This window comes from Myotis lucifugus, unplaced genomic scaffold (genome assembly GCF_000147115.1).
Source record: "Myotis lucifugus unplaced genomic scaffold, Myoluc2.0 scaffold_175, whole genome shotgun sequence".
Classification (NCBI taxonomy): domain Eukaryota; kingdom Metazoa; phylum Chordata; class Mammalia; order Chiroptera; family Vespertilionidae; genus Myotis; species Myotis lucifugus.
Window position 1 is genome coordinate 622,459 of NW_005871223.1, and position 26,366 is coordinate 648,824.

Sequence of the window (26,366 nt, forward strand, 5' to 3'; positions counted from 1 at the left end):
ACCCCGCTAAACACATAATTGACAGTCTGGTTTCTTATCTGAGCCCACCAGCTTACTTTCAGTTTGAGTCCTTGCAGACATTGCACACTAACTTTTCTGATTCCGGACACCAGCTTCTAGTTCCAAACCTCTACATTTTCAGTGCCCTTATATCTCATTTGTCATGAAAGAGAGATCTACCTTGCTTGCTTTGAAAATAACCCTGGAGATTGGACAGAATGCTTGCATAAGTGTGATCTAAGTTCATGCTTTACTTGAGCATGAAGAGTAGGTTTTCATTGGCTATCTGTAAAAACCATTCTCCAATACAAGGTAAAAGTATTGCCGCTGCCTCCATTCTGCTCCTCCGCAGTCCTTCACCTAAAAGTTTGAGCATCCGTTGAACCATGCCTGAAACTGGTATTTCATGAGGAATGCTATATATCGGCACAGGAAGATGGCCCAGGCTCACCTTGTACTTTTTCTGCCTCATATCCTCCGTCAACCATTTCTTTAAGAAACCCTGCTTCTTCCTAGTGTTTAGAAAGCAAGAACCGAATGCCAAAGATATCACAGCTGTTAGGATGCCGTGCATCCGGGCCCTATCCATGGATGGTGGACACACACAGGACTGCATGTGTGTGCATGCATATGGGAGTTTATATTCCTACTTTTATTAATTTCTTCAATTTTATGTTTATCTCATTTCTATTACATGAACAATTAAATGATTCTTATAAACATATACTCGCTTCAGAATTAAAATCTGCTACAGTCTTTTGTTGGGAAGACAGGACAGGAAGACAGGAATATGTAAGTAATGGCTTGGTGGGAGGTGAAAGGGGCTGAGTATTCCATCACCTTCCATACAGGAAGCCAGTAGATAATGCTTCGAACCAAGAAGTAGGCCTGTAAGCATGGTATTTAGAGATGAAGAGTTAAAAGACACGGAGAGGAGAGTTAAGGAGAATCGTGTTTGGAGAGTGGGAAATGAGGGCTTCATGCCAGTGGGCAGCTGTTTTCACAAGGCATGTAGAACTGCGGACTCCAAGACTGCAAGTCTAACTTTGATATAAATGAAAAGTTAACTAAAACCTAGTCTCTGCCCCCAGTTAGTATTATTTTGTTGCTGCCTTTTCTGGAAGATACTTTGCTATAAAAATGTGTGTTATGAAAAAGATTTGAAGGAAGTTCAGGGAATGCATTACAATTTTAGTTGTTCTTGGATAATAATTACTAGTGTTTACTTTTCACTAAGCCGAGTACTTGCTTCTTAGGACCTTAACAAAAATGAAGTAAGTATTCTTTGTAAAAATTGGGAGACTTTTTTTATGTGTCTAGTTGCTCAGTTAATTGAATATGTGAAAATTTCTTATTTACAGAGACTAAAAAATTGTGCTGAAAAACAAAGTTTGTCATCCTAACCGTTTAAGTGTCCAGGACAGTGGTGTGACCGGCACTGTGCACATTGTTGTGCAGTAGATCTAGAATTTTTTCATCTTGCAAAACTGAAAACTATACCCACTGAATAGTGGGGAACTGATGGAGAGGCTGGAAAAGTTAGGGAATGTTTCTGAAGGAGAAAAATACGAACTGGGTCTTGTAGAAATGTAGCCTTAAAGTAAAAATTTGGAACATATTTTTGTTTTCTTTTTGCATCTTAAAAAGTATTTCTTGATCTTAAATTAGTTAATTACCTTCTTCCCTTGCAGGCTGCGAGCAAATGAGTTAGGTTTATAGTTCTGTTATGTGCACTGTCTATACTATTATCATTTCTTCTCGTCTTGTTGATTTGGGTGAATTATGTAATCTGGCATTTTCTGTTAAGAACCTGTTGCCACTCAACATTTTCTCCTCAGTTTTAATGGTAACTCATGCTTGGATTAATTGTCTTCTATGATAAAATGGTAATCAGAATCCAAATTTAATTGTCAATATTGAATTTTTACTCTTCATGGCTGTTAGCACATGCATGCATGTCTACACTGGAAACATGCTACAAAAATACCTACTTTGCCATTTGGAGCAGTGCTCCCGGAATCCCTCTGAGGCAACCGATTATCTTCAGTTTACAAAAGGGGGACGGGGCGGGGGGGGAGGGGGGCAGGAAATCCCCAGAAAGTAGGAAGACTGGGAATTCTGTCCTTAACTTGTTTCTGGGTCCTGTTTGCTTTATAGAATTTCCAGCCTGCTCAAATGAAAGCAGGGTGACTGAGGGCTTGGGAGGGGTAGTGTTGTTGGGCGAGGTATGAAAGGTGCTTCAAAAGCTCGGTGCTCAGTGAGTTTTAATTTGTAGTCCATCTTGCAGGTCTGTTGTTTAGCAGGGGTGGCGAACATCTGGTCTAGGCTGTGTAAGGCCCACAAAATCATTTGGTCTGGTTCTGCCAAGGCATTAGGGGTGAGTTAATTGACCAAATATAGCGGGCTAATTTTTAAGTTGATAGCTTTGTATGGCCCTCAAATGATGTTATAAATATCCAAATGGCCCTTGGCAGAAAAAAAAGGTTCCCCACCCCTGGCTTACCGCCTACACATGAGAATTTTTTAAAGAGACAGCATCTTGTGTGACTGAATTTTTAAATAGGTAACACATCTCTGTGGTAGGAAACACCAAACATTCAGATGTTCAGACTGAGCTATCTCCTTACCGCTCCTCCAGCACCCTCCACCCCTCACCACACACTTCGGAATCAGTTGTTACCGGCTTCTGCATATCTTCTGAGGTGTTCCGTGTGTATCTTAGTTTGCTTTTATGTTTGAGAGAATTAGTGCATGTAGTAGCCTTGTTCTTTTAAAGGGTTGTAGGCTACTAACTTTTCATGACTTACGAAAGTTGTATCTTTTTGCTATTTGCACTGGAGTGTTAATTCCATAATGAATAGAAAGTTGTTTTTTAATTAAAAAAAGACATCCTTTCAGTTTCAGAGTCATTTTCTGACAAATTGTGTATAATCTTCCAAATGAAGTCCCTGGACCAAAGCGGCTCTAAAAGCCCATTTTGGCTTCCTGGTATTTTGAGTCAGGGAACACTCAGCTTGTATTGGTAGAATAGAAAATGCATCGGTTAAGAGTCAGTGCATGATCAGTTGGGATCGCTTTGTGAGAGTAGCACAGCTAACGTGAATAGATTCAATTAAATGGATATATCATGCCTCACTCTTTGGTTCCCAGAAGAGGAAAACTTGGTGGTTTCTCAAGGAGGGGCCATGGGGCTGTGCATTGTGGAAGCGTTGGTGTGTGTTGGAGCTTTTCGGACTAGTGTTACTGTGCGTGGTTGTCTGGCAATGTAATGTTTGTGGTAGCACTTGGACTTGTGTCCTGGTGAAAGACTTCCCTTCTAAAGCTTGTTCCAAAGTATGAACTTCCCAGCACCTGCATTTAGGATGTAAGTAGTAAGCAGTCTGCTTTAGCGTAGAAACTACTCAGACCACATCGATTATGGAATGAAATTCCAATGCAAATAAAATGTAATTTATTTTTGCTTCACAAATGACTGGGGCTTTCCACCACATCCTCTGTAGCAAGAGCTAGAAGAGGACTGAGGTAATGAAATATCCGATGTAATCATTCAGGTAGGTTGGATGCCTTCAGTGGGGTGGGCAGCCAGTCTTTCCTCAGAGCTGCTCCATTTCTCCACCCGCCGCCCAGACCCTCAGGGGGCCTTGCCTTTATGCCGAGGGTTTAGGAGGGCACAGAGGTGTGTTTGCCACCCAGGGAAGCCAAGCTGTTGTCTCATCAAGTCCGCCTCTTACCAAAGACAATTTTGTTGTCTTGCTCTAGCTTTCCTCTCCTGGGGCAATACAATCCATGGCTTGGTCTCATGTGGAAGGCTGGGGGAACTTGTCCTAAGGGGTTAATTAAAAGTACCAGTTTAATATTTGTGAAAATAATGTTCCTGTTATTCTTGCTAGGAACATCTCACCATGGCCAGGGCTCACTCAGGTTTCTATAGAAGCCGAGAAGATTTGAGAAACTTCCCACTTGATAGTAAGGCATTAATTGCAAACAGCTATGTCACGCCCCTGTTGGCTGAGGTTTAGTATGAGCCACCTGTTGGGAAGAAACCTGGAAGCTATCCTTGTGCCAAGAAGCTGGTTGTATGATTGACATGTTGAATAAGAAATTCTTGTTCTAGGGGCTAAAATTGGATCCTGTGGCTTCCAAGAGCCTTGCTTCAGATGCATGTATGGGGTAGATAGGGAAAAAGGACAACTAGAAAAATCCCTAAATGCAATGGTTGAGCATTGTCTGCAGTAAAATGGAAACAGGAATTGGAGATCTGACAGCAGGAGGGAGAACTAAGAACAGTCAAATGCTGTTCTCCTGAGGTGTCAGATGCCACGGCACCTGCAAGCACAGCGTGCAGACAGGAGTTTCCTTGCTGCTGGGACACAGTCTCCTCCCAGTCTTCCCTGTCAGCACCTCTCCATTCTCTGCCTGGGCCCTTGCCACTCATTTCCTCATTTGGCCACTTGTCTCTTTTTACTGTGAAATCCTCAAGCATGCCCTGACCGGTTTGGCTCAGTGGATAGAGCATCAGCTTGCGGACTGAAGGGTCCCAGGTTCGAGTCTGGTCAAGGGCATGTACCTTGGCTGCGGGCACATCCCCAGTGGGGGGTGTGCAGGAGGCAGATGATCAATGTTTCTCTCTCATCGATGTTTCTAACTCTCTATCCCTCTCCCTTCCTCTCTGTAAAAAAATCAATAAAATACAGTGGGGCCTTGACTTACGAGTTTAATTCGTTCCGTGATGGAGCTCGTAACTCAAATCACTCCTATGTCAAATCTTAAAGTGAATGAGTGAGACACGTGATGCGGGGCTGATGTTGTGGCGTTCACTGTGACATTCGCTGCACCAACTAGTGGTGGGGTATCTGAAGCTGGCTCGTAACCCGAATTTTAGCTCGCAACTCAAAGCAAAAAATCGGCCGAGAGACGGCTTGTATCTCGAAAAACTCGTTAGTCGGGACACTCGTAAGTCAAGTCCCCACTGAATATTAAAAAAAAAAAAGACACCCTCAAGCATGAACCATCAGTCACACAACTGTGCAGATATCTATATCCTAGAGACCCGGTGCACGAATTCGTGCATGGGGGCCGATTGGGCTGGGCAGACAGGGGTAGGGGACCCTGGAGGTTGGCTGCTGGCCCCACCCCTGATGGGGGCCGATCGGGGGCAGGGGTGGCTGTGGGGAGGGGATGTGGGAGGTTGACGGGCCGGCCCTGCCCCTGATCAGGATGGGGGGGGGGCGGCGATTGGGGCCCAGATGGTGGGGAGGGAGGGAGGGACTGCGTGAGGTTGGCTGGCCAGCCCCACCCCTGATTGGGTGGAGGGGGCTGGCTGGGGGCTGGGCTTGTTGGGGTGTGGGCCTGCGGGTGGTTGGGGGTGCCAGTTGGCTGCCACCGTGCATGTATGTCATAGTGACCGATTGTTCCGGCCATTCTAGTTGTTCCATTGTTCCGGTTGCTTGGCTTTTATATATATATATATATGGCCTAATAATGGCCTGTATCTTTTTGGAGGTATTTTTGTCACTCCCCCCTCAACTATATTATTCACTCCTTGGGCAGAGTGTCCTGTGTCAGCTCTTCACCTCTCTCTTCAGGCTGCCCTCCTTGCCTCTCACCTTCCCTTGAACTTCAGAAAGACACTGTCGGGAGTCTCACTTAGCCACCTGCTCACTCCCACCTAGACACGCTTACCGGCAGTTCTTACCTGTCTTCCTTGGCTTGGCCAGTGAGATTCCACTTGCACCTACTTCCTACTGGTGGACCTCTGTCTGCCTGGCCCTATAAATCACATAAGTTTGCTTTCTCCTGGGTATGCATTGCAGTTCTAACATGTTATATATCACATAATTCTCAAAATAACCCTATAGACTAAGTACACATATCAGCCCTGTTTTATAGACAGGGGCAGAATGAGTTGCCCATGACCCCAAAGCTGAAGTGATGGAGCGGGACAGGAGTCAGGCCGCCTGCCCCCAGAAGCTGTGCTCCTCACCACCACCAGGTCGGTAACTGACACCGAGGGCTGGAAGACCACTGGGTGCCCTGTGAGCACACAACCCACATTCTTACTCTGCAGAATAGACATACCTGCTCTTGGACTGTCTGCGGGACATGTCGTCACAGTCAGGAAACAGCCCCCACATCTGTGCCTTCACCCTGACCTTCTTATGAGTGTTAGAGCTGTGGATCCATCTGCCCCTGGACACGTTTTCTGATGAATATCTGTGACACCTCTGTGCTGCGCCAGCACAGCCACAGGTGATCCTGAGTGGGGGTGATGAAAGGATTAAGAAAAGACAGACAAGAGAATGGAAACTGGGTCTTGGTGGGACGCTGCCCTCTCTGATGGAGAGAGACAGCGACAGCGCCCACAAGCCGTGTCTTTATTTTATAGCAGATGCCATGAGGCAAAGTAGGGGCATGATCAAGATGTTTACAGCATTCTGGTTGGTTTCAACCCTACTCAACTACATGCACCTGAACTCTATCACACAGGCACGTGGGACCACGTGTTCGGATCACAGGTTCAAGCTTACAACTATAGCTGTTGGCTATAATTGTGCTGGGAAGGCTCTGCCCTCCAGCTGGGACTTGCACGTGGCAACGAGAGGACTGTGCCCTCTCATTAGTCCGAGGCTTGAACCTGTCCAAAACACTGTAGCTGCGCCCCATACACCTCAAGTTCAGATGTTGAAAACGGAAGTCAGAACTAGAAAGCCTGAATAAGCTTGGTGGGTTGTATCAGTGTCTCTCCTGCTTGTGATATTGTACTGTTGTTTTACAAGATGCTAACCTTTGGGAAGAATAGCTAAAAGGCATGTGGGATCTCTCTCCATTATTTCTTACAATTGCATGTGAACCTGTAATTATGTCAAGATAAAAAGCTTATTTAAAACAAAAAGTTAATGAAAAGAAAGTAAACTCAGTTCCTTCACCCTCCTGCCCCACTTGCTGTCTATTCCACATCGCAGTTGATGGCACTGAGAGCTCCGAAAGCCACCCTAGCCCTCTGTCTTCCCTTCTCTCCAATATCAGGTTGGTGCTGTTCTACCTGCTTCTCTTTTATTCCCTCCTCAGTCACCTCCCCACTGCACTTGGCAGCCTCCTTTTAAGACTTCCTTAGAGTCGTAATTTGTATACATGATTCCTTTGCCTAAAATCATTCAGTGGTTTTTAATCATTTTTGATAAAAGACTGAACTCATAGCTTGTCACTGCCTGGGTTAGTCATTGGGCTGCTGCTTATAAATTCGGGTTTTTAGACTCCACTGGATTTACTGGGTGGAAGTCTCTGTATTGGAGTGCCCTCTGGTGACCATTTTGTGCACTAGCTTTTGAGGATCTTGGGCCACCTCCTAGCCTCCCTCTCCCTCTGCCTCCCTGCCTGGAACGCTGCACACTGCTGTTCCTGTCTGTGCAACTCCTTGGTACCACCCTCAAGACTTGGCTAAAATGGCCCCCTGCTTCCTTTCCTGTGTCCCATGACAAGTCAAAGCACTTACTACATTGCTGTCAACATCTGTGCCCCATGTGTCTCCCCATCTCAGGGATGAATCTCCTCAGGTAGGGACTGCTTTCTCCTCACCTTTGTAGCCCCATATCCCAGGAGAGCTTGTGGCCCATAGGCATTTAATGCTTGCTGCCAAATACCCATGGTTATGTTATCTTGAGTTGTCACTGATCTCCAAGTAACAATAACTAGTGTCATTGTTCAGTAAATAAAACCACAGAGAAATGGCCAGTTCAAAATAACATAGTTCTCAACCACACAAAAACTGATACTCAGTATTTGCCAGTAAACACCATTGTTCTCCAGGTAATTCTATGTTAGAGAAACTTACTTTAAGCATAAGAAATATTTCAACAATTTATCACACAATAGCATTACCACCGAGTGCCAGCAGCCCCCACCCTTCCCTGTAGAGGCCTGACTTTACTGACCGTTCAGTCGGCAGCCGGTCTGGGTCACCGCACTGAGGCAGCAGTTTCCATTTGGGCGACTCTTATCCAGGCTGCTAGTCAGCATGCCGATTTCCCCGTTCATTCCCCAAGCGAACAGTGGCGAATAGGGGGTTTCAGGTTTTCTGTGAATCTGATAGGGTACAACCAATTAACTTTTAGAAGCCTTTTCTTATGGAAGTAATTCAAAGCACAGAGACATGTCCAAGATTGTAATAAAGTCCTTTTACTTCTCGCCCAGCTTGAACCCTTAACTCCTAGCCACTCTTGTTTCTACCCCTCCCCCACCTCCCTGCCCACCCTCCCCAAAGTCATATCATTTTATAGTGGATTACTATGAATCTTTTGCTTCAGAAATGCAGTGATTTCTTACTAGTAGTAAAGTATTTTAAGAAAACATTTTTAAAAGTGATAAGACAGCTTCACTGAGATATAATTCACCTGCTGTATACTTCATTTAAAATGTGCAACTTAGTGGTTTTAGTGTGTCCATAGAGTTGTGAAGCCATCACCATGTTTTAGGACATTTTTATCACACTTAGAAGAAATATTGTAGCCATTAGCAGTCATTCTCTGTTTCCCTTCAGTTGCCCTCAGCTCTAGGCAATCTAAATAGCCTTATAGATTTGCTTGTTTGGGACTTTTCATATAAATGGAGTCATACCGTATTTGGTCTTTTGAAACTGGCTTCTTTCAGTCAGCATAATGTTTTCAAGGTTCATCCATGTAGCAGCGTGCATCAGTTGTCCACTCCTTCTCATGACTGAATGTATTCCATTGTATGCATGTAACATTTTATCTATCCATTCATCAGTTGATGGGCATTTAGGTGCTTTTATTTTTTGGCTATTATGAATTATGCTGCTATAAATACTTGTTTAGGAATTCTTGTGTGAACATGTGTTTTGATTTCTCCTGGGCATATAAATAGTTGTGAAATTTTTGGGTTATGTGGTAACTCTGTTTAACCTTTTGAGGAATTGCCAAACTTTTCCACAGTGGGTACATATTTTATTACATTTCTCCCAGCAATGCACAAGAAATTCTAATTTGTACACATTCTCACCTATGCTTATCACCTGTCTTTTTGTTCTAACTGTCCTAGTAGTATCTCAGTGTTGTTGTTTTTTTAATATATATTTTTTATTCATTTCAGAGGAAGGGGAGGGAGAAAGAGATAGAAACATCTATGATGAGAGAGAATCATTGATCTGCTGCCTCCTGCATGTCCCACACTGGGGGTCGAGCCCGCAACCTGGGCATGTGCCCTGACCAGGAACCAAACCATGACCTCCTGGTTCATAGGTCGATACTCAACCAGCTGGGGAGCGTGGCTTTGACTTTCATGTCCCTGGTGGCTGATGTTGAACATCTTTGTATTTGCTTATTGGCCAACCGTGTATATTCTTTGGAGAAATGTCTATTAAAATTCTTAGCCCATTTAAAAATGGGTTGTCTTTTTATTATTGAGTTGTAATAGTTCATTATATATTATAGATCTGAGTCCCTTATTAGATGTATGATTTGCAAGTATTTTCTTTCAATTAGTGGGTTGCCTTTCCCCTTTGTTGATAGTATCCTTTGATAAAGAAAGCATTTTAACAACAAAAGGCATGAGAAAAATGGTAGAAAATCTTTCAGTTATTCTTACTGAGTTTTTAGAAATAGAGTGTGGGGCATGTTACACCTACTGAAGGTTTTTTCCTCCATTCAGTCTGCACCAAAGTCAGGCTGGTTAAACCCTCTACATCCTGTAGTTTCGAGAAGCAGGCTGTCCTCCCTGTGGAGAGGCAAGAACCTTTTGTTGTAATGGTACAGTCTCAGGAAGAATTTTCCCTGGTGGCTGTTGGGTATAGGCTTCTCCTGTGTCCTTGACATAGCACTGGATCACCTTACAGATAGATGTGTGCGTTAGTCTCTGGACTTGGTGGGCGTTTTAAAAAAATCATCAGCATTGTATTTATTTCACATAGTGGGTTACCACTGGCTTTGGAAACAGGAAAGAATCCAGCCAGGAAAATGAACCTTCACAAAATACATACATTTATTGTAAGTTTATTAAAATATAATTGAAAGTTTCATATTTGCATGGGCCTTTGGAGCACATTGGTTAGCAGGTGCTTCTAGTTAAGTTGGTTATAATAAACACAGTGCATCAGAGAGGGAATTTGGCATTTTCCCTATAGTGGTGTGTGAAACCTTCAAGGTATGTAGTGATGAATTTAAACTAGAAAGCAAAGATGTTTGTATGAAGATTGGAGAGTCAGAATGATTGGGAAGGAATTTGATTTAGTAGTCATTTTGAGAGAACCTTGGGGTGCATTGATTCAAGTCAGTACTTGATGGTTGACTATGTATGGCAGAGTTTTATGGGGATGAAAGAGAGAGATGGAGGGGTTTCTAAGATAACGGTTAGAGAAGAGAGGGAGACCCCCGCTAGGTGGTAGGGTGGTGTCCAGAGACTAGAGAAGGTTATGTGTTAGATGTGACATTTGAATTGGGCCCAGGAAAATTCTCATGCATGAACACAGGTAAGTAGAAAAGGATTGTTGGTAGAGATTGCATCAGAGGCATGAGAGTCAGAGCAGTTTGGGCTGGTGGAGTACGAAATGCTAGGTGGTGGGTAGTGTTTGAAGTGATTCCAATTCCTAGCTAAGGAGTTTAGCCTTCATTCATGATGGGTTGCTGATCGGCGAAGGGTTTGGAACCAGGGAGCTGACGTTGATTCTGTAAGTCTGCCTGTGGAGCAGGTGTTAGGCATTGGTAGCTCTGTGAGGCCGAGGCAGGGACTGACATTGGCAGCAGGTGTGTCCTGATAGTGACCGCTTGGCCGTTAGTTTTTTTTTTTCTAAAAACTTTTCATCCTGATGGTGATGATCAAAGCTACCAATTACTGATCATTTTCTGCATCCTGTGCATGGGGCTGAGTAACTCACCCTTACAGTCACTCTGATGTACATATATTATTGATCCTGTTGTAGGATGAAGAAGGTGAGACTCAGCAGAGGTTCGACCTGCTGCTCCAGGTCGCATGGCTGAATGGCAGAGCTGGGATTGGGATTCAGGGCCATCTGTTCCCAAGTTCACTCTGCCCCTACGGCTGCGTGTGGGCTCTGTTGCTGTGCTGCAGGACACCTTCGCCAGGAGCCTGGCTGCACTGCGCTCCGCCCTGCCACACCTCTGTTCTCCCCATATGTGTTCATCGTTTTATGTGATTTCATGTACCAGAGTGGGCATCTCATGCCTGTTTGTGTCCTGGGCTAGCTGTGTGACCCTGGGGATGCCTGCAGTGCCTGGGTCTGTAAGGTGGTATTGAACTGTGTGGCCTCTAGAAGCCCTCTGTTGGGGGTTAGGCATGGACAGAGAGGTGCAGTGGCTGTAGGATTCTTGGATGCTAGGGAGAGCACTGTCGAAAGGACTGGGCACTGTATTCAGTCCTGAGCCCTCTCAGTAACGCTCATGCTCATAAACTTTCTAACAATCTGGCTCACGGACCTTAGGTTCTACTGCACCTCCAGGAGCTACAAGTGTGGCCACACCCCCCAAGTTGCTAGAATGTAGGACTGCTCCATTTTCAGAGTAGCCCTTTTGGTCACGTTCTGTAGCTTTTTACCTTCGAATCCCACCCTGCCGCCATCTTCCCTGTGATCTTTATCCATTCCTATTTTCTTTTACTACCTGGAACTGGGCCAGTCAGAATCTGGCAGTGGGGCTGAAGGCACTGGCATTGGGTCAAAGCCCTCTTGTGGTGGTTTTCCACTCAAGGCTGCTGTTTTCTGTTTTCAATTTCTAATGAAAATTTTGTGGGCAGTCCAATATTTTATACCAGCCCACTCTAGACTATCTTATGTCCAGACCCCTGAATCTGTCTGCTTGCCATGATCACTTACTGTTAGTGGACTACAGTTATAATTAAAGCGCACTATTAAGAGGGCTGCATTTAAAGTCCATGTGAATCCCAATAGGAGGAGAGTGTGGAGCGGTATATTAAGCAAGCCTTTATTAGCCACACATGTGTTTATATAAATGTTCAAGCACACGTAAAGACCGAAGGTTGCATGTTAGAATATTTAATGATTATGCGTGATGGTGAGGAGACAGAGGGAAGCTATGTAGACAGGGACGGGGACCATGGGGGGGGGGGGAATAGAAATGGGATACCCAACTAGGCAGAGTTACTAAGCAACCCAATTGGGCAGGTAAAGAAAGGCACACATGAGAAAAGCGAGGTTTAAAATATATGAATATTGCTAAGACAGGTAGCTTGAAAATAACTAATCACAAGGCTGTGAGGCATACAAACCAATCCCAAGGATGTTACTAAGGCAGAATTCTTTGAAAATACCAATCAAGAACTAGCAAGGCTGTACCCACCCCGTAGATCAGTGATGGCGAACCTATGACACGCGTGTCAGAGGTGACACGCGAACTCATTTTTTTGGTTGATTTTTCTTTGTTAAATGGCATTTAAATATATAAAATAAATATCAAAAATATAAATCTTTGTTTTACTATGGTTGCAAATATCAAAAAATTTCTATATGTGACACGGCACCAGAGTTAAGTTAGGGTTTTTCAAAATGCTGACACGCCGAGCTCAAAAGGTTCGCCATCACTGCCCTAGATTAAAAATCGTGCTTCCTCTCGTCCTCTCTCCTCTGTCTGGCACACAATGGGTTCCTGAGTTCCTGTGGCAGGGGAGCACATCCTAAGCCCACGCTGCTTATGGCCATGTGGCACTCTGCACATGGATTAATAGACTTTAATTATCTTGGGTGCTCTCAATAAACTTTGGTTCCATTATTCATTTTTGTCTGCTACATCATTCTTCGATTTCGTGAGACAACAAACTCAGACCCCACATTTTGGTTTCAGTGGGATTACAGATCCTTTTTGTTTTCATACATTTTCTGTAGTGACCATGTATTTCTTCTATTTAAAAAAAAACTTTTTAAAGTTGGGGTGTGTGAATGTGTGTGTTATTTTTAGCTCTTGAGGCTAAAATATTCTGTGGGGATATTGAGAATAGTAGATACTGAGAATGAGCTAATAGTAAGGTGTGGCACACAAAAGCTGGGATTTTGGTCCTTGTAATTTTTGTTTTTGTTTATTGTAGCTAAGCTCCACCCATCCATTGGATGGTTGGCATTTTACTTTGTTGAACAAATGAGTGGCATGAGACTGTTAATCCATATCAGGGGCACCAGAAGATGACAGCATTGGTAATTCAGTCTTTGTTTTTAATTCCAGTGGATTCATTTTAAAAATATATATATATTTTTATTGATTTCAGAGAGGAAGGGAGAGGGGAGAGAGAGATAGAAACATCAATGATGAGAGAGAATCATTGATCGGCTTCCTCCTGCATGCCCCCACTGGGGATCAAGCCTGCAACCCGGGCATGTGCCCTTGATCAGAATTGAACCTGGGACCCTTCAGTCCGCAGGCTGATGCTCTATCTACTGAGCCAAACCAGCTAGGGCTCCAGTGGATTCATTTTAATGATAGTATCTGTTATCAGTGGCAAGTGTTGACCTAGTATCTCTTCATCCTTTTGCATTGGCTTATTATTGGAGTTTAGCATCTGCATTTGAATTTCAATTTTAAATTAGACACAATTAGAATAAGTGGTTTAGACCACAACTTAATAGTAGTTATCTCTGGGTACTATTATCAAGTAAGTTTAATAGTATTCAAAAAGGAAAAACAAAACTCTCAATGACTAACAAGATGTTTAGTATCTACTCTTGTCAAAATAGCTTCCTTTAAAAGAAGGTGGGAGAACCTATTGCCAAAGTAATGGGAAAACAGCGTTGAGTGAAAATGTTTCAGTAGGATGGTTTCTTCTGAGATGGTACTTGGCTAATCCTTGGGGAAATTTGGCTGTGAGCATGCAATCATTACATTTTTACACACAGAATGGGCTCAGGTTGGCATCTCATCCCCTGTGATTGCCAGAGGCAACACACTGATTTAATTTGTGCCCCCGTGGCAGACCTTTTTGAATAATTTCAGTGATTTTTTTACGATATGTTTTCTATTTCCTTTGCCGTTTCCTACCTTTGTTGCTCACCACTCTTGCTGATTGCATTCTGAGGAGAGTGCAGTCATTGCAGGTCCACACGGTTGTCTGAGAGGCTGCTGCTCTTGTGTCCCTGGCAGTCCGGGGCAGTGCCGCTCGGAATGCTGTCATGGCCAGCCCATGTGAATGCTGCCTCTCACAGATTGACAAAAACAGAGCAGATCTTAACTAGGCATGTTTGACACTTGACTTGGACCCTGAAAAACATACACTTGGGGATTTTGAATTCTTTTGGTGGAGACTTGAAATTTCTCAAGGGCTTGCCTCTGAAGTTCTGTTTTCTGCTTGTGCCTTTCATGTTATTTTGTGCTAACTGTTGTTTAACATGGAAGAGCCCCTGATGCATCTAATTTGAGTGCAGATATCTTCTCCTGGATAAGGGGTCGCAGAGGCACAGGAGAGAGCTGGCTGGATTCCTGCTGCTGTGGAGGGTGCCATGGCACTAATGGCTTTGGGGTGGGCATGCCTTCCTGAAGCGCTTGAATGTGCAAAAGCCACTTTTATGTCATAGTTGTTTGTTTTATAAGTACATCCTTAAGATGATCAGAAAGGGGTGAAAAAGTCATTTCTTATACCATTTCTTAAAATGCAGAGTGGACACAAATATCTACCAGGTATCTTCGAGAGCAGCTGGCCAAGATTTCCGACTTCTACCACATGGCTTCCAGCATGGGTGATGGCCCTGTCCCTGTGCCCCCAGATGTGGAGCAAGCCCTGAAGCAGTGGGAGTACAACGCAAAGCTGGCATTCCACATGTTCCAGGTAACTTGCCAGGGCAGCCAAGACTGCGCAGCATTCTTTTAAAAAGAGAGCAAGTTCCTTATCGTTTAGTTTTCTGGGGGTTAAATTGAATCTTTCTATGAACAGTACATTCAGAGAAAGACATCTGACATTTCTCACGTTGAATTGGAGTAAAGGTTGCACCTTGGCCCTGAGATGACAGCTGCTTCTTATACATGTTGACCTCCAGCTTTAATGATGTCAGCTCTGTTAGTGCTGTTACTATGTAATTGCACTATTAAGTATGATCCTTTTAAACCTTTTCTTTTGCAAAAATTCGATGTGTTCATTCAAAAAAATCTTTGTGCTGATGTCTCCTAGTAGATCATTAGAGTTTCATTATTCCAGAGATAGGTCACCTTAATTGGGCTCCGCTGCAGTTCAAAATGCAATTGATGGGGCCTATAAGGGCACTGTGGCATCCAGACAAGCTGATGTAAATCACATGGACCAGAAGAGGGCGTGTGTGCCTCAGTTTTTACTCCTGGCAAGGAGGAGTAAGTGTGCATATTCAGCTGAAATTGTATCGCTGGCATAGACTTTCACTACCTGCTCTCTTGACCAAAGAGAAAGGGGATTAGAAAGGATGTGTGGCTTCTAAATTTCCTTTTTAGAACTTAAATTATAATTTCCAACTTGCAAGTGATTTTTTCCTAAGAGCACAAAGTAGGAAAAAACGTGGTCCTCTTGAGAAATGGCATGGTTGCAGTCAATAAAAACAACTCTTTACAAATCCTAGCTCCACTTATTACAGGATTACTTCAGTGCGTGCTCAATTACTTTTATTGAGCTGAGGATTTAATCTGCATCTTTTAAAACATGTCTCTCAACAAGCTTATTGTCTTTGGGAGGTTATCTTTATGTATTAGGAACATTGGAATCAGTATGTCTTTTTAAAAAATTATTATTTTACTATTTTTTAAATTTAATTTTTTCCATCACCATTTATTCCCTCTATGCCTTCTCCCACCTCCACCCATCCCCCTCAGCCCCCACAATCACTACACTGTTGTCCAGATTCATGGTTTTTTTTCTCACTTTTTTTTTTTTCTCAATCCCTCTACCTCCCCAACAACACCCCTCCCCCTAGGGTTGTAAACTGATTGGAATCTAATTGTAACATTAATGCTACAATTTGAAAGTTCATGATATTTTTAATTTGTCACATTCTGAAATGTGAAACTGATCCTAGTATATACATATGCAGAAATAAAGGCATGGGTACATAGACAAAAGCACATTGAGGAGGCACTATTATGTAATCATTGACAATCATATTTATTTAAAATTTTTAAAAATCTTAAATTCATCATCTCTTATACCTTAATGCAAAATTCCATTTTATTTATTTCTTTATGGAGTGAAAATTCACTTTTCTGGTTTTAAAGTTTTTTTTTTTTAAATTAAATCTTTATTGTTCAGATTATTACATTGGTTCCTCTTTTTTCCCACCATAACTCCCCTCCACCCAGTTCCCACCCCACCCTCCGCCCTCACTCCCCACCCACTGTCCTCAACCATAGGTGCACGATTATTGTCCAATCTCTTCCCACACCCCCCACACCCCTTTCCCCCTCCAAGAATAGTCAGTCCACTCCCTTTCTATGTCCCTGATTCTATTATAATCACCAGTTCATACTGTTCATCAGATTATTTATTCACTTGATTTTTAGATTCACTTGTTGATAGATGTGTATTTGTTGTTCATAATTTGTATCTTTACCTTTTTCTTCTTCTTCCTCTTCTTAAAGGATACCTTTCAGCATTTCATATAATACTGGTTTGGTGGTGATGAACTCCTTTAGCTTTTTCTTATCTGTGAAGCTCTTTATCTGACCTTCACTTCTGAATGATAGCTTTGCTGGATAAAGTAATCTTGGTTGTAGGTTCTTGCTATTCATCACTTTGAATATTTCTTGCCACTCCCTTCTGGCCTGCAAAGTTTCTGTTGAGAAATCAGCTGACAGTCGTATGGGTACTCCCTTGCAGGTAACTGTCTTCCTCTTGCTGCTTTTAGGAAACTCTCTTTGTCTTTTGCTCTTGGCATTTTAATTATGATGTGTCTTGGTGTGGTCCTCTTTGGATTCCTTTTGTTTGGGGTTCTCTGCGCTTCCTGGAGTTGGAAGTCTATTTCTTTCACCAGGTAGGGGAAGTTTTCTGTCATGATTTCTTCTAATAGGTTTTCAATATCTTGCTCTCTCTCTTCTTCTGGCACCCCTATAATTAGGATGTTGGTACGCTTGAAGCTGTCCCAGAAGCTCCTTACACTATCTTCGTATTTTTGGATACTTTTTTCATTTTGCTTTTCCGGTTGGGTGTTTTTTGCTTCTTCGTATTTCAAATCTTTGACTTGATTCTTGCGATCCTCTGGTCTGCTGTTGGGAGTCTGTATAATATTCTTTATTTCAGTCAGTGTATGCTTACTTTCTAGATGGTCCTTTATCACAACATCGAGGGTCTCACTGGATAACTTGAGGATCTCACTACATTTATCGGCAGTCTCACCAGTCTTTTCGAGGGTCTTACTAAATTTATCGGCGGCTTCTAGACAGTTCTTTAAAGACCTTAAAAGTGTGGTTTTGAACTCTATATCCAGCAGTTTGCTTTCCTCCATTTCTGTCATTTGTGTCCTGTTTCTTTGTCTCGGCATTTTTTATGCTTTGCTGTGTCGATAGAGTGCCTTTCTGTGCTAAGTGTCCCAATTACCTGAGGTAGACACTCTTGGTGAACCCCCTTGTGGGCTTTGTGCACAGTCTTGTTGTAGTTAAGCCTTGATTGTTGTAGGTATCACTGGGAGGAATTGACCTCCAGGCCAATTGGCTGTGAGAATCAGCTGTGTCTGCAGTGGGAGAACTTCTGTGCTGGAGACACCCCTCTAGGGCAAGACTTGCTTCAATGGGGCTTTGGTGCTCACTGAGTCTGCCCCCTGAGTGTGTCCTTTATGGTTCCACGGAGCTGCAAACTGGATGGTCCCACTCTGACCTCTGGGTTTCCTGGCTCCTGGATCTCTAGGGAGGTGCTAATCTAGCCTTTGCCTGAGGCTACCCAGCAAAAGCCTCCCTGCAGGGCTTGGGCGGGGCGGATCCCACGGGATCAATAGGGCGGGGCTAGCAGTTATGGCTGCTCTCAGTCCTGCCCTCAGAGGCTCTGCTTCTCAGTGTCCCAGTAATCGCTGCAAGCCCCACGGAGAGAAAGCTGCCCTAGGGTTCTGAGCGATGCCAGACAGTCCCGCTTCTCCCGTATGAGTCTGGGTCCCTAGAGACTCGCCCGTAACTGGAGCTCAGAGCCTGAGACTCCCTCCCGATTGAGAACGACAACCGCGCCCTCAGCAGCCAGCCCGCTCTGCATGCACTCCGCACCTTAGTATTTTACTTCCGCACTGCGCCTCCTCTGAGTCTCGGTATGCTTTTCTCTTTCCTTCTAGTTGTAGAATTTCCACTCAGCCAGCCTTCCTGTGGTTCTGGATGATGTCCGTTCCGTCTTTTAGTTGTATTTTTGAAGTGGTTGTGCGAGGCAGCAATCTCCGGTGTTTACCTATGCCGCCATCTTGGTTTCTCTCCTGGTTTTAAAGTTTTAAATTGAAGTTTTTCTGTTAACAGAAAACACTTTAACACTTTTTGACTTTCAATATTTAAAGTTAGAAATTAGCGACAAGTAAATATCTTGATATCATGTCAGTGTGGTGTCATTGTAATCCTATAAATACTGTATTTATCAGTACATTTTTTTCACACAGTTTGTTGGTAGCCATGGCTGTGGACCACTGGTAATACCTAGATCTGTAAGAGGTTCTAAGAACAAAGTTGGAGTTCATATTAACCTACTAAGGAAGGTTGTTACCAGAAGGACCATAAAAGTATGTGTCTTTCCTAGGAAACAGCTTTTTGTTTCTATCTTGAAGTTTCTTTCATGATGTGAATCATGATACAGAACTATAATGTGACATCTATGTATGTGCAGGGACTATCATAAGATAATGTGTGTATTTATATGTATGTATATGTGAAGGCAGTAGAATGCTTACGTTGAGGGTCTACACCACCCCTGTGGGGCATTTTGGAAATTTGTAGTTGTGTTACTGTTCCTTACTGTAGTTATGTTGGAATACTTATACATTACAGTATTTTATTATAAATTCCTTTTATTTCTTTATAATATAGTTATGCCATTGTCTTTTTTAAGATAGATTTTACAGGTAGCTTATAGTATCTGAATTTCATTTTGGGATAGAGGAGACTATTAAGGGGCATTAGATCTGGTGGGATTGTCAACTTCTCATCAAGATAATGGTATGATGGGGGCTTCTTTATGATTATCGCCATTGGCCAGGTTTCCTCCTGTGAAGATGAGTTCATACACCTCAAAATCTAGCCAGGTGCTTGATACATGCCTTGGGAGTCTTTTCAGTTTTCTTTCTTGTAGGAATCAATTTTTTTTTTTTAAATTTAGAATTAAGCAGATTACCAAAAACCACAAACAACAACAACAACAAACCCCCAAAGCAACCATACAAAGTAATATTCCTTCTTTTTGTTTGAAATTGGGACTATGATCAATGAGTTTTACTACAACAAAAACAATAGTAAAATTATGCTTAAGCATAAGGATAGCAGTGCTTTTTGCATTTTAGTTAGTTTTACTTTAACATTATTAGTGTAATTTTTCTTTGTTCATTTAAGGAAGGAATGCTGGAAAAACATGAATATTTGACATGGATCTTGGATGTTTTAGAAAAGATCAGACCAATGGATGATGATCTTCTTAAACTCCTGTTACCATTAATGCTTCAGGTATAGTATATATAACCAGTTGATTTCATGGGCAGGAAATGATCTGATAAGAATGCTTAGGTAAGTAGAGGTGGAAGAGGAAAAAATTGCCCTTTGAAATGGAAGGAAAAAAATATCTTGACGCTACAACACATGAAGTGATACGAGGCTTCAGTTCTGGCAGTCATTTGTAATGGCCATTTCAGAGTTTTAGCCACATGCCCTTTTTAAGTATTCTCTCTACATTGATTTCTCCCATCACTGAGCTAAGCAAACAGCTCTTTAAATACTGTCCCCTTGTTCACACAGATGACTGTGAAAACAAAACAAGTCATCTCTTTTTAAGGACCCAGAGGATCTTCTATATTCATTTGACATGTTTTGAGCCACTGTGGGAACTTCCTATTTTAATGATTGGTCTAAAATTTGTTGAAATTTAGGTTATCTGGATGACATTTATTTAAAAAATTAAAATTTCTTTGGAAGGGTAATGTATGTACTTGAGTATTCAAACAATACAAAAGAGATTCTAATGAAAAGTCACCCATTTCCGGCCCCAGTGTACCCTTTCCGAGGCTGCCCCATGCTGGTCCTGTGTGTCCCCTCTGGGGTGCTTGGGCCTGTGCTGCCTAGTAGAGGAGCCGCCAGCCAGATGTGGCAGTTAACTGTTGGAACTGTGACAAGTACAAATTGATATGTGTTCTCGGTACAAAATACACACCAGATTTCAGACTTAATGCAGAAAAAGGGTATATATAATGTCTCAATACATCTTGGTTTGATTACATGTTGAAATGATAACATTTGCCTATATGAGGATAAATAAAATATATTATTCTTTTAAGTTTACCTTTCTTTTTCCAATGGCTATTAGAAAATTTAAAATTACATATGTGGCTTGTGTTATGTTTCTGTTGGACAGCACTGGTCTATACGGTACCTTTGAAGTTTGTCTTTTTAAATAAAAAGAATTCTGTATTACGATAGTTATTTCACCGACATGACTGAGTCTGGTGTCCTTGTGCTCCTCAGTATTCAGATGAATTTGTTCAGTCGGCCTACCTGTCTCGTCGTCTTGCCTACTTTTGTGCCCGGCGTCTTGCCTTGCTGCTGAGCGATAGCAGTGGCCTCCTCACTGCCCACTCGCCCCACATGATGATAGGACCAAACAATGCGAGCATTGGGGCCCCCAGCCCCGGCCCCCCCGGCCCTGGCGTGAGCCCCGTGCAGCTGGCCTTCTCAGACTTTCTGTCCTGTGCACAGCACGGTCCCCTCATTTATGGACTTAGTTGTATGTTGCAGGTAAGTCCTTTGACCTTGTTACTTATGTTAGATTTCAGTGTAGGAGATAATTGTGGTGGGAATTGCAACAGCTTTCACATCTCAGCTCTAGTTTCTTCCTCAACCACATAATTTATAGATTGAAGTTTCATGTTTTTATTTCCCTATGTTAAATCAAGCCGAAAGAAGATCAGTTGCTTTAGTTTAGCAGTAAGTTATTGTGCTTGTTCTTCATGAGGGCCATTAAGTAGTCAGTGAGTAAAACCCTTTAGGGAATCCATGGAACAAGCCAGCTGTATCACTTCTCTGGAAGATCAGCTTCTTCATGCAGCATCTTTAGCTTCCTCAGTTCACATCCTGAGTGGTTGCCTTTTCTCTCTTCCTTTAAATCCAATCAATCCATCCTGCTTTGCTCCATTGAGCATCACTGCTGGTGCCCTGCGGACCATCCCCAGCATGCTGGCCCCTGAGCTGATGCTGTTAGGAATGAGGTACAGCCCTGCACTAGAGGAGCTCCCAGCTTAGTGTTCAGGTCACACTTCTTGGGCTCTTAATGTGTCCAACTGTTGGCTAAGGGGCTTTGGGACAGGCCTGGCCTTGGAGACACAGTCTCTGCTCTGGTAGAGTTTGCTGCTTTGTCAGGAAGACAGGCTGACAGGCAGTTTCTGAGACTCCGACAAGGGCTGACAGAGGGATGCACAGTGAGCTAAGGGAGTTGAGAAGGATCATTTCTGATCCCACCTAGAATTCAGGGGAGCTTCATGAGGACATAGTCCTGACTGGCGCTTACAATACGAGTTAAAAAAGGTGGTAGAGTGTTCCTGGCAGAGCTCACAGCAGGGGCAGAGGCTCAGAGGGTTGGCTGGCCCTCTTGTGTGCAGGTCGGTATTAATGGAACATGGAGTATAAAATCTTTTGGGGATCAGCATATAGAAGACCCTTGTGCACCTTATGATTGGGTATAACTTATGATTGAGGATTTTGTGCATGAAAGTAACAGTGTGTGGTTAGTTAGATTGTTTTAGCAACAGTAGAGGGACAACTTATGGGAGTGAGGAAGTAGGGGGGAGAGAGACAAGGCAAAGAAGTAAGTTTGGAAGAGTCTAGGTAAGTTCAATTTTGGACTGTTTTATCCCTTAGGATCTCCAAGTGGGTATTTTCAAGAGGTTGTTACATGTCTGATTCTGTCTCCTGAGCCAAGATGACCGGCCACATGTAGATTTGAATCATTCAAGGCATGTGGCTGGGAGGGGCGAGGTTACCTAAAGAATTAGTGATGGGAGAGGCCAGGTGGACCAAGGGGCATGAGTGGTTAAGAGATGGCAGGGGGGATTTCACAGAGATGACCCAGAAAGTTGGGTCAAACTGGAGAGAGAGTGAGAGAGAATTTATTGTAGAAACAAAGACGAGGAGAAGAAGAATACTGAGCATGTTCTATGTTCTAGGCACTGTTCTAAGTTGTATCATATATTAAGCCATCTAGTTCTCAGAACCACCCTATCTGATAGTAGCCTCTGTTATTTTTGTAACACTAACCATGAAAGGTAGTATAGGTCATACCTGAGGTCAGCGGCAAAGCTGGAATTCAGACCAAAATTCTGGATCCAGAGTCCACATTCTTGACAACCACGTTAAATGTCTTCTCTAGGTACTGCAGAAAGTTTCGAAATGGAGTTAGTAGTGGTAGTGGCAGTGCCCAGTGGATTGGGGAGGTCTGGTAAGAAGGTGGCTGAACTTGTCTTCGACAGTATGGTGGTGTCTTTGATGATCAGTCAGATTTTGGGTGAGAAGCCAGGTTAAGGCAGGTTGATAGGTGATGCAGAATGAGGTAAAATAATGCTCCTCTTAGTTTGAGAACTGTGTCTATGAAGGCAAGAGATAGAAATTGCAGCTGTGTGAATGAGATTTTTTTAAAGAAAATTATTTTTGACGGGCGTATTTCTAAGCTAAGGGTAGACTAGTAGAGGTGAGTCTGGGAATAGTATTTGATAGATCATTGTCTTGGATATGGGAGGCTTTGGAACTAAGAATGCAAGGGAAGGGCTCTGCCATGGACAGGTGGTGAGAACCCCACGGTGTCACAGACAGGATGAAGTGGGGAGGGATAGATGCCAGGGGAGACGTGCACTGGAGGGTTCAGAGACTTTACGGTGCTCCTGTTTGCCATCTGATTTCCACAGACATGTCTCCATACCTCCAAAGGTAGTACTTTTATTTTTCTATTCACTTTTTAGAAAAAGGAAATGTTGCATTCATTCTCTCAGCTCTTTTTGTTTGCTGTTGAGTGGCATGATAGCAGAATGGTTAAGACATATACTTTAAAATCATTCAGACAGACCGGACTTGGGCTCTGCTCTGCCAGTTGATAACTTGGACCTTGAGGCTCTGTTTCCCAAGTGTGAATGGGGGATGATGACAGTTCTTCTTCTTCTTTTTTTTTTTTAAAAAAATCTTTATTGTTTAAAGTATTACCTATAGTATTACATATGTCTCCTTTTTCCCCCATTGGCCACCCCCACATCCCCAGCACATGCCCTCAGCCCCTAGTGTCTGTGTCCATTGGTTATGCTTATATGCATGCATACAAGTCCTTTGGTTGATCCCTTACCCCCTACCTCCACCTTCCCCTGCCTTCCCTCTGAAGATTGATGGACTGTTTAATGCTTTACTTATTACCAGATGGGTTTAAGATTATGAGGACAGAAAGCTTCCAGGATATTGTTCAGCACAAAGTATGTGTTCAATTAAAATGTGAGCTGTACTATTTACTTTGCATTTTAGAGGCAGCAGGATCAACATAGGAGTGCCAGGCACGTGTGCTGGACTCAATTTGGGGCTGTTACTAATCTCTGTCTCACGTTCCTCTTTCACACAGTTGGGGAATGGGGTTGCTGTGACGTAGAAGTCAGGTGGTCATAGAAAGTACTTCGGGCAAGCTGGTTGAGTAAGACAGTCTGTAAGGGGCTCAGCCAGGGTGGACGAGCTACAACTGAGGGCCAAGTGCAGCCTGTGAGCTATAATCGTTTCATGTTTCCAATGAGTTATTAAAACAAAAAAAGAAGAATATGAGACAGAAACTATAGATGTTCCAAAAAGCTCAAAACATTTACTGTCTGGCTTTTTATAAAAAAATTTGTAGAAACAAATTTGACCAACTGTGATGATTACTTCATTTTTATGTTTCCTAGGTTTCCTGTACTAGGTTTTCTGTACTAGGTAATTTCATAATACTATACTTCCTCCCTTTCAAAGGGGTAATTCTGTCTTAGTTTTGTCTTATCTCTTGAAAAGATGAGACTGGGATAAGATATTTTAATCTTACTGGTAAGAAACTGTAATAGTCATGATAAGGTGTCATTTTACTGTGAAGCTGTTATTATACCTTTTCTTTCTCTTTATCTGGATTTTCCTGCTTTCTCTCCAGACTGTCACTCTCTGTTGCCCAAGTGCCTTAGTGTGGAATTATTCCACAAACGACAGTAAGAGCGTGAACCCAGGCTCACCCCTGGATCTACTGCAGGTGGCGCCCTCCAGCCTCCCCATGCCAGGCGGGAACACGGCCTTCAATCAGCAGGTAGACTTTCTGTTGCAGTGCTTTGATGGGGGTTCTCATTCTTGAGAGTCGTCAGGGCATAGAGGGCCAGGTGAGTTTTAACATCTCACATGCTTGGGTGCCATTCCCAGCTCTGCCGCTCTCTCTGGGTGGCCTTGTGGGGAAGCATGTTGCTCCCTTTCTTCTTACCCTTTGCCAGGCAGTTCTTGCAGAGAGTTCTGCCACCCAGACGATAATTATAGTGGTGTTCCACAACTCTCAAAGTAGTGGTCTGTGATATTTAGTAATTATTATGTTTTTATTAGTGCTGGGTTATTTGGTTCAAAGACTTAAGAAACTTGAACCAAAGAATGGTGACTAATATTTAGAAAAATGTCTCTGTTTTTTCAGAGCAGTCTTATTAAGTTAATAAGCATGACTGGTTGTTTTCATACGCAGAAGAATGGCTTATAGATGATATTTAGAACTTTCACTTTCTATGTGATGTCCTAATATATTTTCAGTTATAAAGGTTTTTTTGTAAGCATTTATTATTAAAAACTGGCTTAGGATCACCACTTGTAAATTTTAAAATGCACTCTTGGGGAAACAGGCTGAACTTCCTACAATGCAGTGAATACTGTATATAGTTCACCATAGGATTCTCTGCTCATGTGGAAAATCATGACATGATTTAAACAACCACTGTGGCTCTCCGAGCACAAGTTAATTAGAAGTGCTTATTTTTCAGGTTCGGGCAAGGATTTATGAGGTAGAACAGCAGATAAAACAGAGAGGCCGTGCAGTGGAAGTTCGGTGGTCTTTTGACAAGTGCCAAGAGTCAACAGCAGGTACAGAACACAACGGAGGAGTGCTTTTGAACATGGGACTTCATCTGCCATGCTTCTGATTCTCATCAACCTGTCCACATATTGGATAAGGATGCTCTCTGCTCTCTGACGGAGCCACTTAGTGAATTCTGAGGAAGTTCTTTTTTTTTTTTTAATATATTTTATTGATTTTTGATTTTTTACAGAGAGGAGGGGAGAGGGATAGAGAGTTAGAAACATTGATGAGAGAGAAACATCGATCAGCTGCCTCCTGCACACTCCCTACTGAGGATGTGCCCGCAACCAAGATACATACCCTTGACTGGAATCGAACCTGGGACCCTCCAGTTCGCAGGCCGACACTCTATCCACTGAGCCAAACCGGTTAGGGCATGAGGAAGTTCTTTAGTTTATGCCCTTCAGACCCTGGCTGTCTAGCTTGCCAGGTTTGGTTTTGTTGGCAACTCTTCTATCCTGGGAATGATTTTTTAAAATCCCTTTTGTACCCATAATAATGAGTTTTGTACTGTGCTGTCTGGCCTCATTTAGCCTCTTTAACTGCTTGCTTACTTTTCATTTCTAGGGGTCACCATTAGCCGGGTTTTGCACACATTGGAAGTGTTGGATCGACACTGTTTTGACCGAACTGATTCTAGCAATTCATTGAGACGCTTTATCATAAGATTTTCTGGCCGCACCAAAATAAAGATAACCAAGAGGTAGTTATTTTTTTCTTCTTTTCCCATTTTGGTAGCATATTTTCTTCTTTTTCATTCTATAAATTTGCCAAAGCCTTCACAATAAAGTGTAATACCTTGTGAAGAGGTCTCACCCTGAAATCATTCTATTGTACGACTAAAAAGTTTCACCATTATAAAAATGTCCATTGGGCTGGTCTACTAAGTATATCGGTTGAAAAGCTTTTTCTTCATCCTTTTATTGTCCTTTCTCATCATTTTCATTTAGAAGATGATCCTCCATCTAGTGATTTGGATTTATGCTGTGGTTTGGCCTTAATGGCAGGGAAAGTAATAGATTAGCATATCAGAAAGCGCGAAATAATACTTGCGGTTATTGTCTTTGAGAACTGTAGGCCCGATTATTATACAGTGATCTCCGAGAAGAAGAACCATAGGGGAAAGA

General features: G+C 42.8%; 2 protein-coding genes across 2 annotated transcripts in view; both read left to right on the plus strand.

Annotated features, from left to right (window-relative positions):
• Positions 1-25,946, plus strand: part of LOC111827494 (mediator of RNA polymerase II transcription subunit 12-like protein) — a 129,637-nt gene extending 103,691 nt beyond the window's left edge. The window contains exons 6-14 of the mRNA XM_023760177.1: positions 14,624-14,793; positions 19,491-19,601; positions 20,613-20,882; positions 22,002-22,014; positions 22,510-22,644; positions 23,541-23,593; positions 24,286-24,435; positions 25,145-25,244; positions 25,807-25,946. Coding sequence (XP_023615945.1) covers positions 14,624-14,793; positions 19,491-19,601; positions 20,613-20,882; positions 22,002-22,014; positions 22,510-22,644; positions 23,541-23,593; positions 24,286-24,435; positions 25,145-25,244; positions 25,807-25,946 — 1,142 coding nt within the window. The remainder of the gene's footprint in view (positions 1-14,623; positions 14,794-19,490; positions 19,602-20,612; positions 20,883-22,001; positions 22,015-22,509; positions 22,645-23,540; positions 23,594-24,285; positions 24,436-25,144; positions 25,245-25,806) is intronic.
• LOC111827495 (mediator of RNA polymerase II transcription subunit 12-like protein) overlaps positions 20,817-26,366 on the plus strand; it is a 43,259-nt gene continuing 37,709 nt past the window's right edge. The window contains exons 1-4 of the mRNA XM_023760178.1: positions 20,817-20,882; positions 24,286-24,435; positions 25,145-25,244; positions 25,807-25,942. The gene's annotated coding sequence lies outside the window, so the exon portion shown is untranslated. The remainder of the gene's footprint in view (positions 20,883-24,285; positions 24,436-25,144; positions 25,245-25,806; positions 25,943-26,366) is intronic.